Source organism: Sceloporus occidentalis, unplaced genomic scaffold, assembly GCF_023333645.1.
Source record: "Sceloporus occidentalis isolate IW3139 unplaced genomic scaffold, rSceOcc1.0.p SCAF_1, whole genome shotgun sequence".
NCBI lineage: Eukaryota > Metazoa > Chordata > Lepidosauria > Squamata > Phrynosomatidae > Sceloporus > Sceloporus occidentalis.
The window spans coordinates 272,883,550-272,899,342 of record NW_028316981.1 but is presented as its reverse complement, the minus strand read 5'-3'; the positions used below and the strand labels follow the sequence as shown (position 1 = coordinate 272,899,342).

General features: G+C 37.7%; 1 protein-coding gene across 1 annotated transcript in view; it reads left to right on the top strand.

Annotated features, from left to right (window-relative positions):
• Positions 1–15,793, top strand: part of LOC149323872 (versican core protein-like) — a 179,607-nt gene that overhangs the window by 127,016 nt on the left and 36,798 nt on the right. The window contains exons 11-12 of the mRNA XM_089493620.1: positions 5,086–5,244; positions 8,901–8,983. Coding sequence (XP_089349746.1) covers positions 5,086–5,244; positions 8,901–8,983 — 242 coding nt within the window. The remainder of the gene's footprint in view (positions 1–5,085; positions 5,245–8,900; positions 8,984–15,793) is intronic.

The following is a 15,793-nucleotide window of genomic DNA, read 5'->3' as shown; positions in this document are numbered from 1 at the left end:
TTTCACATCAGCGCTGATTAGTTGGTGGTGTGTTGAGAGAGTGCCATCGCATTCCTACCTGGGGCACTGTGTAAGTATGCTGAAAGAGCTTTATGTTCTGCTGTATTAAGTAGGATCTTAGCCCTAAGCCATATTAAATCCTAATATGCTTTAATAAGCTAAATCCTATATTTAGTCCCAACTAAAGTAGACTCGTTAACTAATGGGTTTTACTCATGTGGTCATGCATCATTCATCATTGATTCAATGGGTGTACTCTAGTTGGAGCTACTCCGTGGCATTCAGGTTATTGGTAAACGGGGGAAATGGTGTGATAGTAGAGATCTGGTTTAACTTTCCCCTGTTAAACCAGAAATAATCCACTTCCTGTAGTCCATAGGTTCAAGTCTTTATACAAATGGTTCTGCTTGGACTGCTTATGAAACTGGAAATTGCACTGAATTTCCCTCTTCATGAAATCTAAATGTACAACAGGTGTCTGTGATTGAAGGATGAACCCATGGGACAGTAGCCAAAGAAATGTTATCCATTATTCCCCACCTCCATATAGAAAAATGAAGCTCTACACTTGAATGACTCTTATGTTTAGTGAAACACCTTTTCAAACATCATAAACATGCCAAGTTATGCTCCAGTTCTTATGGAATACCTTTTGGCTACAAATACCTACGTTGCTGTAAAATAATGTATCTACAAACATAGGGTTAATTCTTTTTATATCTAAACTATTCAAGGGATTTATTGGTTTCTTTGTGATGACGGTTTCTTTTGTACTTGACACAAACCAACATTTTTGTATTGCCAGTGGAACTCATGGTAAGAACTTGTAGAAAGGACATGCAGTACATTTTGAAATGTTTATGGAAATTCAGGTGTTTGAACACTCACATATTTTATTATCTCTGCAAATACCCACAAAATGCCCTTCCCATAGAAAGTTACCATGCCAGAAAAAAGGTGGTACCAGACTTTTTTCCACGAGGATAGCTTTCAATTGGTAGGATGTTTGGGTTGTATCTGAACAAAATTCAAGTCGTGATTTGTCCTGCTTTAGCTTGATCAGCATACACATGCGTAACTATCTTTTGGTTTGATAGCAACAGAAACAGTTATAAAATGTTTGTGAAACTTTCCCCCCCTCCCTTAACCTGTAGAAATAGAAAAGGGTCCTACTAAAATGGGTAAAAGATGTCAAAATGGTGCCAAAAGCAAATAGAAAAGATTTATTAGAGGTACTTATTAATTAATTAATTAATTAATTAATATCTTGCCTTTCTCCCAAAGCAGCTTACATACATAAAACACAACAATTAAAATTGTACAATTAAAATTGTAAAAATATAAAAATTACAAACATAAAATTTAAAACATACAAAGTTAAAATTAACAATCCAAGACCAATTGATATATTGAACATTTTAAAGCATATTGCCTTTATGAGAGGCAAAATGATGAGGCCATGTTGTAAGAAGCAGCCTGACAACAGACATTGACTACAAAACAGTTTTATTCCAATCTAGCTAATATCAGTTGTGACTACTTTCCAACAAAACCACTAGAATGAGATTGTGACTAACCAAGTTCTATCACTTTTATGGGACTTATAGTGTGACCTTATGCATAAATATCTCTTCAATGGGGCTTACTCCAAGGGAAAGTAAGTCTATTACCTATTGCGACATAGTCATGGTGACTAGCTAGTTTGGATGATGTAAAGAATATGATGTTTTTATAAGGCTTTATGTTTAAAAACATATATTGCATGCAGTTTTTAATTGTACAGCACAAGGTATTTGCCAGCTCAAAGACTATTTATAAATATGGAAAATATTGTTTTATAAGCCAAATATAGTCATGGTTTGTAAGCTGCCCTGACAATAGGCAGTTCTATCCCAAACCCCATCTGCAAAGGCAATAGACACAACTTAAAAGAACAGTGAAATTTTAGCAACATGTCAGCTTGTAAGTGGCATGAATCTATTAAAAAATGATTCAGTTCCAAGTGTCATGTTTGCTGGCCTTTAGAAGACTTGAATTATTGGGTGGTACAAATGCTTCTTTACTGTGCATTCTTATCAGTACCATCCTTCCTGTGAGGACAGACAATGTGCATTTCATTATTTTATGTTCCAGTTTTACAACAGCCTTCAGCAAATAAGCTCTTGTATTTATTAAAATTTTATCTTTCAGGGACATATAATAATGATTTGGCTAGTCTTAATCTCTGTTGAGGTAACACGTCAGCTTTCCATCTGTTAATTGTATAATGACAATTCTTTTCTTTTATGGCGGTTTTCAGTCATCGGTACTTCCAGACCACAATGTTGAAATGAGTAACTAAAAAAATGTTTTAATGAACGCAGTGGGAGGGGGGAAATGCAGGAGGCACCAATCCACCTGGATTTAATTTTTCTCTCTACTTGTAACTTACATGCCTTATGGCAGTGTTAAAATCAAACTCATAGGCTCTGGTGAAGCTAAAGTTATTCATGAAACTAGTGGAACAGAGCTGATGAACTAACTCAGTTTCTTTCATTGAGGCGCTAGGCCAAATTAGAGATAATGGACTGCTTATGTATCTGACTGTGTGTTTGTTCTATTCTCATTTTAAAATAAGGATTTGAGGATATTTTTTCTGTTAAAAAGGAGAAAGAGAGCTAAGACAGATATGGTAGATTTGACTCTGACTTGATTTACTTAACTCTGGACACAGGATTCCTCCAGATGAAGCAAAAGTGTTGAGACTTTGTGTTTGTTTCTGTAGTTCTAAAGGGTTTAAAAGTAATTAAATGATGCTTCTGTTATCTCAGAGTATACTCTGGCAAAGCCTGGCACCAGCTGCAAGGGTTTATTCCCACCCTTAATTCCAAAATAAAAGAAAAGGTTCCTTCTCTTCTTGTCCTTTTCTTTTTCTTTTTGATTATTTTTCTAGAGTTATGGTGCTGTAGCCCATCAGGGTATCAGTAAATTGGTTCCTTCACATTATAATACTATTACTCGAAGGGAAAAAAAATAGTCAGGAAGAAGAAAAAATGTCTTTCAAAACGAGAACCATCTCAGTAAACCCTGTGCCTCATTTTAAAAAAAACCAACATTTGGACCCGCTCTAGAGAAGATTGAAGAAAGCGCTACAAAAAGCACACCCAAAGAATTTTTGAGCTGATGTGAAGGTGACAGGCACTGGCAAAATCCAAGGGAGCTCTATTATGAGAACTCATGTTTCTTTAGATCAATATGGAAGAACCCACTCTGGGTGTATTAAAATTAGTGGAAACTTATTGTAGGGTAAATTCTGGGTAAATCTGATTTAGGTAAATCTAACTATTCCACATTCATCTTTGCAACTGGTACATAATACTGATTCTTTGTATCAGAGTTTGGAAAAGCTGGCTTTCTGGAGCGCAATGCCCAGCAAGCTGGCTGGATGATTCTTGGAGATGTACTCCAAAAAGGTAGCTTTTCCAAAGCTCTGGTCTATACGATGTGATATCATAATATTTATTCATCATTAGCAGTGTAAATATAATCATTATACAGATAAATGTGGTAGAACTTGTTTAGGCATGGTGCAAACTACAGAGATCAGGCCTGAATCCTATTGTGTAGTTTTGACTAGAATAGACCTATTGAATCGATCATTGAATAAGTCAAGATATAGGTGAATCCTTTTGATTCAATGGATCTGCTTTAGTTGGGGAGCACAACAGAATTTATGTCATCAGTCTAGTGTGTGTGTGTGTGTGTGTGTGTGTATTCCAATATAGTTTTTTGGGATCATGGGAGCCCTGGAGTGTCCCATGCCTCTGCCCCCAAGAAATTATTTTTCTTTTTTTAAAAGCCACTATTGAAGCCTCAAAGAGTGGCAGTTTTGTTCCAGAAGATGGTACAAGGTCACCAGACTCCTCACAACTCATCAAAAGTAAAAATTGTAACTAGACCTCTAGCTATTTTCATTTTTCTGAATCAGCTATAGTCCACAGTGGGTCCTGGGACCCCCAGACTGTTCAAAGTTTACTGTTTGAGGGGCCCTTTCACATTGTACATTTACAGCACTATTTTCCACTTTCAAAGCCAAGGTTTTATGGAATCCTGGGATTTGCAGTTTAGGGAGGAATATTTAGAATTATCAGCCAGACAGATGTAGTGCCTCACCAAACTGCAAATCTCAGCATTCTATAGAATGCTACCATAGCAGTATAGTGTGAAAGAGCCCTTGAAATAAACAGTGGTAATAGGTAACCCTTACTTGCCAGCTACAGAGTATGGCTTTTCACTAAAGATTTAAAGTGGTTCCATAGAATCAGGCTGCCCAGGACATACAAGGCTTACATTAGTGTGCTCTTTCTTTCCTACAAAACCTTCTTTCTTACCAGCACAGTTTTCTCAGTGTTTACCTTACATTGACAGGGTTGTCCACCCTCCCCCATTCCATATGGAATGTGGTATCTGGCATCTGGTGCAGTAGAATTCCCTTTCTGCTTTCTAGCATTAATAGTTAAGGATATGCATTTGGAAAACATACAGGCAGTGGCCCTAATCCAAAAAAGCTATATATACATCTTGATTTCTTTGAAGATTTAACAGCCCCAACTCCCTTCTGTTGAAGCAGCAGGCCATAGGCTGTTCAGATTAGGCTGTTCCTTCCTTCTAAAATAGTGAGAGCCTGTCATAATATCTTCCAAGACCAGTATAAACGTTTCTTGTGGATGCATGGCAAATACCTTGGTTTGTGATGGTTATCAGAGTTTGGAAATGTTACTTTAATATGACAGCTTCTTGAAGTCCCCAGCCAACATGTTACCAATGGCAGATTCTGTTATTTTCCAAAGTTCAGTACTTTTTGGCCAAAGCTGGCCATCAGAACAACAAAGCTTAGATCAAGAAAGATAAACAACTGGCAAAAGAGCAGATTGACATAAATGTTATTGATGTGGTATGTTTGTATGTTTGTATGTTTATCAAGAAACTGGGTTGTCTTGTCATTGAGTGCTTCCGTTTGATTTATTTTTGACACTGACATATTCAATAACCCTGGGCTTTGCCAATCCATGTTTAATTTTAAAAGTCTATGCTTCATTGTTGCAGACACAGAAACATGTGATTATGGGTGGCACAAATTCCAAGGGCAGTGCTACAAATACTTTGCCCATCGCAGGACATGGGATGCAGCTGAGAGAGAATGCCGCCTCCAGGGAGCCCATTTGACAAGCATCTTGTCGCATGAAGAGCAGCTCTTTGTGAACCGTAAGTGACATTTTCATCCAGTGCTGTGCCTAAAGATGCAAAGGGAATGAAATGACTTTTCAAAAACCCACTAAGCTGCTAAGTGTTTTTTATATACATTGCTTTCAAAAATGTGTGTTATCGTTTATCCTTTTAAAAGGGGACCCTTTTACTACTACTTTGTTCCTAGATTCCAGCTCCAGGGTCTGTTGTATTCATTAGCTGGGATGGGCAAAACTGCTGTTCTTTGAAGGAAATAATCTTTTACAACCCTAAAGAATTTAGTTCATGAGTAAAAGAGATTAAGAGAAAACTTAAGTAAGGTGTTTTCTTCTGAATTTTTCAGCTCCCTGTTTAGACAATCTCATCTCCAGACACTTTACAAATACTGTTCATTACAAGTGAAGCACATCAATTGCTTTATATTTTGGGAGAAGTTGACATTTGTTACAGTCCTGGGTGCTGTTTGGTAAAAAAAAAAGGGAGCATTCCAGGCTAATGCACATAAGGTTTGTTTCCAAAAAACTTCTTTAGCTGTGCTAATATTTGGATTAGATCAGCGGTTCCCAAACTTTGTTGGGCCGTGACCCCCATTCCCGGCGAAAGTCCCGCCCGCAACCTCCCTCATTGGTTGTGAGGCGAGGAAGGGGCGGGACTTTCGACTGCCTACAAGCCCCAGCGGGCTTTGCGGCCAACCAATCAGGGAGGCCACCTGGGAAGAAGGGGCGGGACTTCCGGTCGCAAAGGCCACTGGGGCTTGCAGTCCCGTCCCTTTCACCTTCTCCTTCCAGGTGCCTTGGAGGGCACCCGTGAGGAGAAGGCAAGGGGAGGAGGCCACCCCAGCCCTTTCTCCTTGCGGTTGCTGGCGCTAGCGCCGGCACCCGTGGGGAAAAGGAAGGAGGGGGAGGCAGGGGGGAATCCCAACCTGGTGACCCCCAGGTTGGGAACCCCTGGGTTAGATGTTCAGTTCCTGAATATGTTCTTGGAAGGAAACCCATACTATTTCTCACTGTCAGATATGGGTAGCTTTCGGACAAGCCTCTAGGTTGTTGATTTTCTGCCATCTAGTTTGTCATATCTATCCTTGGAAATGTTTTTAAGCATTTATATGATGTCACCAAGAGGATAAATCCCTGAAAAGATTAATGCACAGCAAGGCACAGCTAAATATTAAGGATAATGAAGAACTAGAAAAACTAACATGATTGTTTTGTGGTTACCATTTTTGTTATTTTGTACTTTGTCACATTTACTGTTTTTGCACTTACATCAAAATAAAATTAATATTGGTGATAGGTTACATGGAAAAGCTGCCTTTATGTCATTCTATGGACATGATTCAACTCTCAAAGTGCTTCCTTTGGATGTGATGCTCTCGAAAGCCCTCCTAGGCAGTGTTTTAAATCAGGTACAGGCAAACGAATGACAGTCATTTCTGTGGGCTCCTGCTGATTTGTGCCATGCTAGTAGTTAATAGTTAATATCTCTCCCCTTTTTTCTCTGAAACAGGGCTTCCTTTCACAGCACTCTTGGAAGCCTCCAGGAAGTTCATTTCCCCATAAAGCAAGACATGCATTCCCTGTATTTCTTTATTTTTTCATGGAAATTCACTATTTTGGAAATGGGAAATGTAATGTTCAACTGCTGGTTGCAGTACCAAATTTCAGCAGCACTTAGCAATGGTTTGATCTAGAATCTAGGCCTTAAAAAAATGAAATGGGAAGTGATGAGCAAAAGATATCTGGGTCATTTTCTGAATAAAAAGGTCCTTTTTGGGTCCTCAAATGGTTTGAAAAAATACCCCGCTGCCCCCAAGAGAATGCTCAAAAATCCTCTGTATAATGCTTTGACTTTCATAATAGAGGCAAGTTTGGTTATAATTTTACTATTATAAATTTATGACTCCCAATCAAAGCTTGAAAAGTTACTTTTCAAAAGTAATTAATTCCATGCCTCATTATGGTGTTCAAAAAATAACCCATTCCATGATGATGAAAAATGTTGAATCATCATGTTAGTTGTACTAATTGTTACATTTCCATTACTTTGTTACTTTGGGGGGGGGGGAGGGTAGATTTAGCCAGTGGTGTCATTCAGCTAGTTTGTCCCAGTTTACCCAATCTGCTTGTTAACATTTTGGGGGGCTCATCAAACTGTTTGTTGTGGAAATAGAAAATGAAATGTTTTGGTGTGCCCCCTTCTCTGGCTAGCACATTCTCAGCCACCCTCTTTAGCAATAGCAGTAGCAGCAATCCAGAAGCTTTCCTGTCTAGCCCTGGCTCTACCACAGCAGTGCACACAACTGGGGAAAGCTAAGGAAGTGGAGAATAGGGAGTCAGTTGCAGACTGCCTCTGATAGGAAAAGAAAGGCAGGCAAAAAAGAGGAAAGGAGGGTGGAAAAGGCAGAAGAACAAGAGGAGTGAGTGAGGGATAGTCATTCAGATAGTGCCCAGCCCTGATATCTTCCCTCTGGTGCTGCTGGAGAGCGGCACACATATGTTTCCAATGACAACTCATACAACATATGATTTTTTTAAAAAAACATGTATACATTTTGGCAAAAATTAGACAGAACCAGTTGTTAATTATTTTGAATGACACCAATGAATTTAGAATTGACTTAAAACTGGAAAACCTCCTGTTAAAGCACCTCTTAAAATGCCCTAACAAGTAACTTTTGAAAATAACTAGAAAGTGTTATTCGTTACACCAATAAACCAAATTTTGTCTTACCTATTATTTTTCTGGGAAATATATAATTTTGCTAAACCTAGTTGGAAAAAGTCACTAGTTACAGTTATTAACAGTTCTACTACCAGTTGCAACAGCAACATTCTTTCCCTAAAATGAAGGAGAATGGGTATAAACCAGGAGTAGAATTTTGCTATGGAAGAACTCTGAGCTATGGTCAGTTTTAGAATTTGAAACAAATTCCTATGATTTTTTTTATTCTAAGTGTAACAATTAGAAGTCTTCCATTGATAGAACAGGAGTTCTTGTGAATGAAAAAGTAAATCCCGCAAGTGTAAAGCCTGCCTACTTGTGTAGCTATTGGGTAGGTGAGTGGAAGGAAAGGTGAGACAGGTGCTTAGGGATGTTTCAACCAATTAGCAGAAAAATATGAGATGTTAAAGGTATATATATAAGCTGTTCCTATGTTGGCCGACAGAACTATGATAACAGAGCTTCATCATCTTCTGATGCCATCTCCTAAGCCAGACAGCACCCCAGCTGAATGGGTTCTGACATGCTGCCGATCAGGGTAGTGAGAAATGAAGATGCCATCTCCCAATTGCAGGGTGCATTGAGTCAAGCAGTTGGAGACACTCTCAGGATCCTTCCACAACTTCTTTTCTCAATGCACCATGCAACTAGAACACTCACAATTTTACTTTTGTCTCATTAACAACCGTAAATGTGAATCCCAAAAGTTACAAGATCATACATCTTGCTTACAATATTGAACATGATACCAGCCTTTGTGAAAACATCTTTGTATCTATCTGAAAACTAAAAACACTGCAAATATAAATGGTAGTGAGTGGAACAATTTTGAAGAACACACAGGAAGCCTGATTCATTCAATGAAAATGTTTTCATTTTAAGACAATTCCCTTTTATGGGAATGCTTGTTGTTTTCTTAAAAATAACATCTCCCTTGTTCTTTCCCCTTCAAGGCTTAGGGCATGACTACCAGTGGATTGGCTTGAATGATAAGATGTATGAAAGTGACTTCCGCTGGACTGATGGCAGTGTACTGGTAAGAGACCTATAAAAGATTTCTGGAAACTATTTTAATAATTGTGACATTGCTTTTGAGAAAGGAAAATAGGTCAGACTGCAGGAACAATGGCATGATGTGTTTGCTAGCAAATAGCCAGCCAGATATGTGGCACTCCCCCTCCCACCCTTTTATAATGGAAGAATGCCTATTTTTTCTTTTTTATTGCACACATTGTGATATTAAAATCAGTGTGGGTTTAAACTTTATGTAGTGTCACATTTGTGCTGTTTATAGACAACTTCCATTACTTTCAGCTTGCTTTTCCGGCTCTAAACAATTCCTACCCCCCCCCCCCCAATTCTAATCCAAATCCTTAATTTACCCCATCTCTGAACTCTTTACTGTGCATTGTACCCATGTCTATCTGGAAATAAGTCCAGCTGAATTAAATGGGACTTACTTCATGGAAAGTGAATACAGGATTGAAAAGTTAGTTGTTGTACTCAGGCTAGGGAAGTAAAGAAAACAGAAAATATTTGAATGTGTAACAAAAATGTGTTTCATGAGTGTTGGAAAACCATGGCAAGAAGAACAGTAGAGGGATGAAAATCTTTTAAGTTTGGAGCATCAAAAGATACATATGGGTTTTATTCACATAAAATGGTAGTTTCTGTACAGAAAAGAAGTTTCCTGCACAATTTTCTGAACAAAAAAGGATGTGGTCTGTGGAGGTTTTGTAGTACATACATCCCAGACCACAAATAGTCTTCAAAACTAAGAAAATTTGATTTTTTTCCTTTTTGCCTATGAGAAGAACATTTAATTCAACAAAACATGTTCAGCAAAAAAGCAAACCTAAAAACGTATGAAAACAATTGCTCAGATTTATTCCTTCTTAGCATCTTCACACGTTCCTTTCCTCTGTTGTCATCTGATTTTGATTGTGTGTTCCTTGAGACAGAGATCTTTTGTTTATGTAATAAAGAGACATGGTGACAGTTGCTTCCGTGGAATCATTAAAAAATGATCTATACACACTCATTGCACAAATATTACAGCAGAGGCTTAGGGCAGGGAATCAGACCTTGTGACCCTTTGCTCCCTTAAAGCTATCAATTTCTATAAATGAACCTGAAGTCTAACATTAGTTTCTATAAATGAATCTGAATATTCAGTTCCATCCCAGTGTAAGTCTGTCTATCATTTCTTTGCCATCACAAAGAGCCTAAACAATTAATTTTTGAAACTTGGTGGTAACTTCTCAACAAGCCCTACATGTGTGAATACTGGGCCAAGTATTTCCTGTGATGCCCCTCATTTGGGGCTGTAATGCAGAGATCATTCCTAGGGGAAATGATTAGAGTACAGTACCAGACCACACTAAGGATCCTATTGCCCTTGCTCCATTGCACAAAGGCTGCCTATTCATATCCATAGAAACAAGGACTCTGTATGCAATGCTTTGCTCGTGTACTTGGGTACATTCTGCCTTGGAGACTGAGGCCATGAACCTGTTGGCTGGCATGACCACATCAGCATAGAACAACCAGTAGCGAGTAGCAGTATAGCACTAGAGGTAATGTGCCAGCAGATGCTGTGACAACTGTAGGGAGATGGGTAGGAATGGCAGTGAAAACTATCTCCACTAAGAGATGATCCTACCCTGTCTGTTCTGAAGGACATCCGGAAATGGCAAGGCAGCTTCTTACCCTGATAGGGACAGCTTCCACTGCTGTTTACCTGGCACCTTTATACTCATGAAAGTGCTTACATAAGCATGTATAACAGTCACACCAGCAAAAATCACCAACTGAAAAGTGTTGTGTGTTCTTTCTAAATTGTTTGATAGGAGAGGCATTCATAGACTGAAGTGAAGGTACTGCTGGCACTGATCTACTGAACTACAGTTGCCTTTAGACAAAACATAAAACAAGAGTCAAGGCCCTATTTTTCATTGACTACCAGATGAACTGAACTTCATCACTGACAGTGGGAAGGCATCCTGAGGGCAGGAACCTAATGTAGAAGTGCATTTGATTGATATTGCCCACCTCCACAACTTTTGTCACCTGAAGTAGTGCTGTGAAAAGTACAACAAGCTGAAAAAGAGGACAACTTCCTTTGCTATTCTTTTGGCTGCAGTTTGAGCCAAGCTGGAATCTGTTCTTGCAAAACAAAAATAGGTGACTTATACCCAGTTGTATTGGCAGTGATGTCATGGCTATGTGTTTTATTTGTCTTTAACCATTAGGAATCCGAGAAAACCTCTGGTCTCTGTATTGTAGATAAACAGAGGAGGGGGGCCTTTTTGCATATGACATGTGGCAGTTACAGAAAGAAGTTGCTGAAGAATTTGTCCTGGTTGATTACTGCTTAGAGATCTTCAGGGGTATTTTTTATGGAGAGAGGGAGTGTGAGAGTATAGAAAATTAAATGGACAAGTTAGACTTTGTCTCTCTCTTTCTTGAGGTACTTTATGGCTGGAACAAATGTGCTTTATTGTGCCTGGAGGTCAGGTTTCTTTTGGAGCATGGCAAAAGGAAGCTTGTTAATACCCAAGACTCTTTCCTACCAGCCCCGCTCCTTCTTGGAAACCTGAGACATTCTGACAATATTTTGGGCTGAAATAAATTTTCTTCTCTACTTATTCTATTTATTCTGCAACCAGTCATGATGAAATGCATTCCAGGGAGATAAAGGAAACGAAGTTCCACGTGCTGCTGATGGTCCACAAACTTTATTTTCTTAAAAATCCCAGTGCATTTTGGCCTTGTCACAAATTGGCCTCCTTCAGGGGCTGTTGTAAAATGAATAAAAGTACATTTATTATACAGTCAGACCTTCTTATACACAGATTTTTTTTATACACAGATTCAAGCATTCACAGTTTGAAAATATTCCAAAAAAGTATAAATTTCAAATATCAAACCTTGATTTTCCATTTTTTATAAGGGACACCATTTTGCAATGTCATTATATTTAATGGGAATTGAGCATCCATGGATTTTGTTATACATGGGGGATCTTGGAATCAAACCCAAGCGTATAACAAGGGTCCAGTCCACTGTAGTTGTTATATTGGGACAACACACAAATCATCTCTAAAAGCATAATTTCTTAAAAATCAAATATCATCTGTTAGTCATATTATCATATACATACCTATTACCAGAGATTTCAGGAGTTGCAGGCTGCAATTTCAACAAAGTGGACATTCTGAGTATTAGAATGTAGGCATTAGGGCCACAAATGAGTTCATATTTATGGATTTTTTAAGTAACATCATTGAAGAGAACCAGTGAGAAAATGCATGATGCAGTCTGTTCATAAAGTTACTCAGCTCTGTTCTATCTAGCTGATGCAATATTGAAATTCTTTTTAGCCATTTATTACAATTTTTTATATATTACATTGTATTTCCAAATCTTCATTAAAACTCCCTGGTACTAAAGTTTTTAGTTTAAAAATCCACTCTACCTCTTTCTTTTTAAAACAATTCACATTTTTATTATTTATTAACTCCAGTACCCAAACGCTTATGTCAGTTGCTGCATGTTTCATTTGTTCAAAGTGATTAACCAGAGATGCCCCTATTCTTTTGTTTCTCAAACTGGAAATATGTTCTGCAAAATATACAGTATTTTCTTGCATTTACATTGGATTGCATAGATTACAAAAGTTCTTTTACAAGTACTGAAATGGGACAACTTATACCATTTTTGGTCTACATAATTGTTAAATCCTTTCATTATGGTTGTGTATTTACTGTATATACAGTGGCCTGTAAATGGAACCATTTGGAATAAATAGTTAAAAATAATTTCAATATTGCATTTTAAAGATGATTTATGTGTTGTCCCAATACTACAACTAAAATAAATGCACTTTTATTCATTTTACAATAGCCCCTAAAGAAGCCCAATTTGTGCCAAGGCCGAAACATATTGGACTTCTTAAGATAATAAGGTTTGTGGACTATCAACAGCACATGGGTCTTCGTTTTCTTTATCTCTGCCACTGTGAATACGTGCTTTCCATTTTTTTGTTCTGCCCAAATGCATTCTAGTGCCTCAATTCAGAAGATCAACCTGTCTTCAAACTAGTCAGTGTTAAATATGTGATAAACAGCAATGTCTGAGAGTCAAGGACCACATGACACTAACTACCAGACTCCAGGAAATGAGATCCTAATTCAATGTTTTGGACAAACCATGGTGTTAAATGTTAGTTCCCACTTTGAGATGAAGAGGAGAAAGCATTTTGTGAGCAGGATAAAGATAGCTTCCAACAGACCTTTTTTGATTGATCTTCATCCCATGTTCTTGCTTTTTAAAACCACTTCCTTCCATTTCTTTTCTCTGGAAGCAATCTAGATGTCTCTTGAGCTAATTGGTACTCATCGTTGCAATAGATTCACGTGGTAAATTATTCCTTATGTTTATTTGCCTTTCTGTGCATTAATTCCATGTCATTTTGCTGCTTATTCTTTGTATCCAAAATTCCCATTATCACACCTGATTTCAACCATTTATTGAATCACCCATTAATAAATTATTATTTATTCCACATTACATCTTTACTGATTGCAGACATACACTGTTAAAAGAGGAACACTAAATAAGAATACAAACTTTGAAAACATGCATGCTGGCAAAGTATTTAGCATTCTATTTTTGCATTTTAATATTTTTTTCCAGTATACATATGTAATATTAAATGTTTTGCCTGTACACCGCCTCCTAAGAAAAAGGGTTAACAGTCCCAACTATCACGAGCTGCAAAGAATATACGTTTACTTAGCTCCATTTTATTTATTTTTTTAGTTTCAAGCCAGATTTCATCCTAGCTTTTTTCTTCTTTATTTTTATAAATCATATATACATAATAAAAACCTGTACCTTACATGCTAAAAGGCCCAGCTATACTGGGCCAAAGTCTACCAACCATAGGAACAAAAGAAAAAAAATGGAAAGATGCTCTGCTGGAGTCTAGAAAGAAATAGGTCATACACCAAAACAGGACTTCTTGTTAATCATAGGCAATTGAATACAAAAGTAGGAAGCATGACAAAGTAAAGGTATTGTAAAATTCCTATAAATGTAATTAGTGGATAAATAAATAAATTTTACCAGTAATTGAAGATATTGTCTGAAAAGCCTATTCTTATCTTTATCCAAGCCACATTTTCTTAGCTTTAGCTCTACCACTGCTGTTTCTGTTTTTTAAATGTAAAAAAATGGTTTAATGTGAAACTTAAAAACTACTGTGACAAATTAAAAAATGATTTAGGAAATTCCCAACTCTGTTATTGTATCCATTTATGGCAAGAATCAGAAAGATATTTTGAATGAAATTGCTTCTTATAAAATTGGAAGAAAGATATGTGTGTGATATCCAAGGGTTCTCCATAAGAAAGCTTTGCTCCAATTGCTAAAAGGTTAAAGGGAGAAGAGCTGCAGCAGAGTGCTAACATTGGGGGGGGGGGGGGGGTTATAGTAGAGAGTTCATGAGCAGTTGGTCAGTAATTTTGTTCCAAACCATTCAATATCCGATGTCCAGTTGTAGCCTTATCTTCTTCACATCTGGAGAAACAGGCCTTTGATTCCATATCACAAGAGAAAGAAACAGGCCTTTGATTCCATATCACAAGAGAAAATAATTCTTTAATTAAACAATTTGATCCAAGGTCATTTTTTATTTTTATAGACCTTAAAATAATCTAGTCCTTTTAAAATATAGATTTGCATGGTGAGTGTTTATAGATTTTCCCCAAACTTCGGCTTGAAAAATGTTGATAATAACTAGAGTCTAAGGATTTATATTCAGCAATTCTTGGGTTGATTGAATCATCTGTGCACTGAAAGTAACATGTGAAAATGAGCCCATAATGGAATACTTTAGAGGATATGTAGTGTTCTAGACAAGACGGTATACATTTAAGCTCTGTTCCATATGGCATAGTGGCAATCAAAAATTACTTCCACCTGAAATTCCCTTTGGAAACAAAACTTTGAAAAAAGGAAGCAGGGAAACCTCTTGAAGGAGACACATGTTCAATCATATTTAACGTTCATTCAGTGAGTGGCAGATTTCCACTTTCCTACTTCCATGTGGGAAAACATATAGTGGAAACAGCTATAACATCTGCATAGGAGGTATAGAGAATGATTTAGATCAGAGATGGGGGACAACCACTGGATTACATCTGCTGTCATCTTTGAGGTTTGAGGATGGTGGCTGGAGCTGATGGGAGTTGAAGTCCAACAACATCTGGAAGGACACAGCTTCCCTACCGCTGATAGAAACCCCAGTTTACCAACAAGCCATCTTGAACACACCTGACCTTATGTGATTTTGGAACCTAAACATTACCAGGCCTCGTTAATACTTGGATTGAAGACCACCAGGGAATACGAGGGATCTCCAGACAAGGCTAGGAAACAAATCCTGTCTGAAACTCTAGGGAGCCACAAACAGTCAGAATTGTCATTACTAGGCTAAAAGAACTGAAGATCTGACATAGTACAGGACAGCTTCCTGTGTTTCTAATGAGTATCTGAATTAAGGTATACAGTGTGTGAAATAGGCCTACAATACATGGAATGTTAGTTTTTTGTGGGGTTTTTTGGGCTATGTGGCCATGTTCTAGCAGAGTTTCTTCCTGACGTTTCACCAGCATCTGTGGCTGGCATCTTCAAAGAATGTTTGCCTGGGAAGGACTTGGCTATATATATTGTGTGATCTGGAAAGGCAGGAGTGATTTGCATGTTTATTGTGTGTATTCCACACATGGAATGTTATTTGTTGATGAAGTCCAATCAGAGAAAAGCACAGAAAAGTGATGAA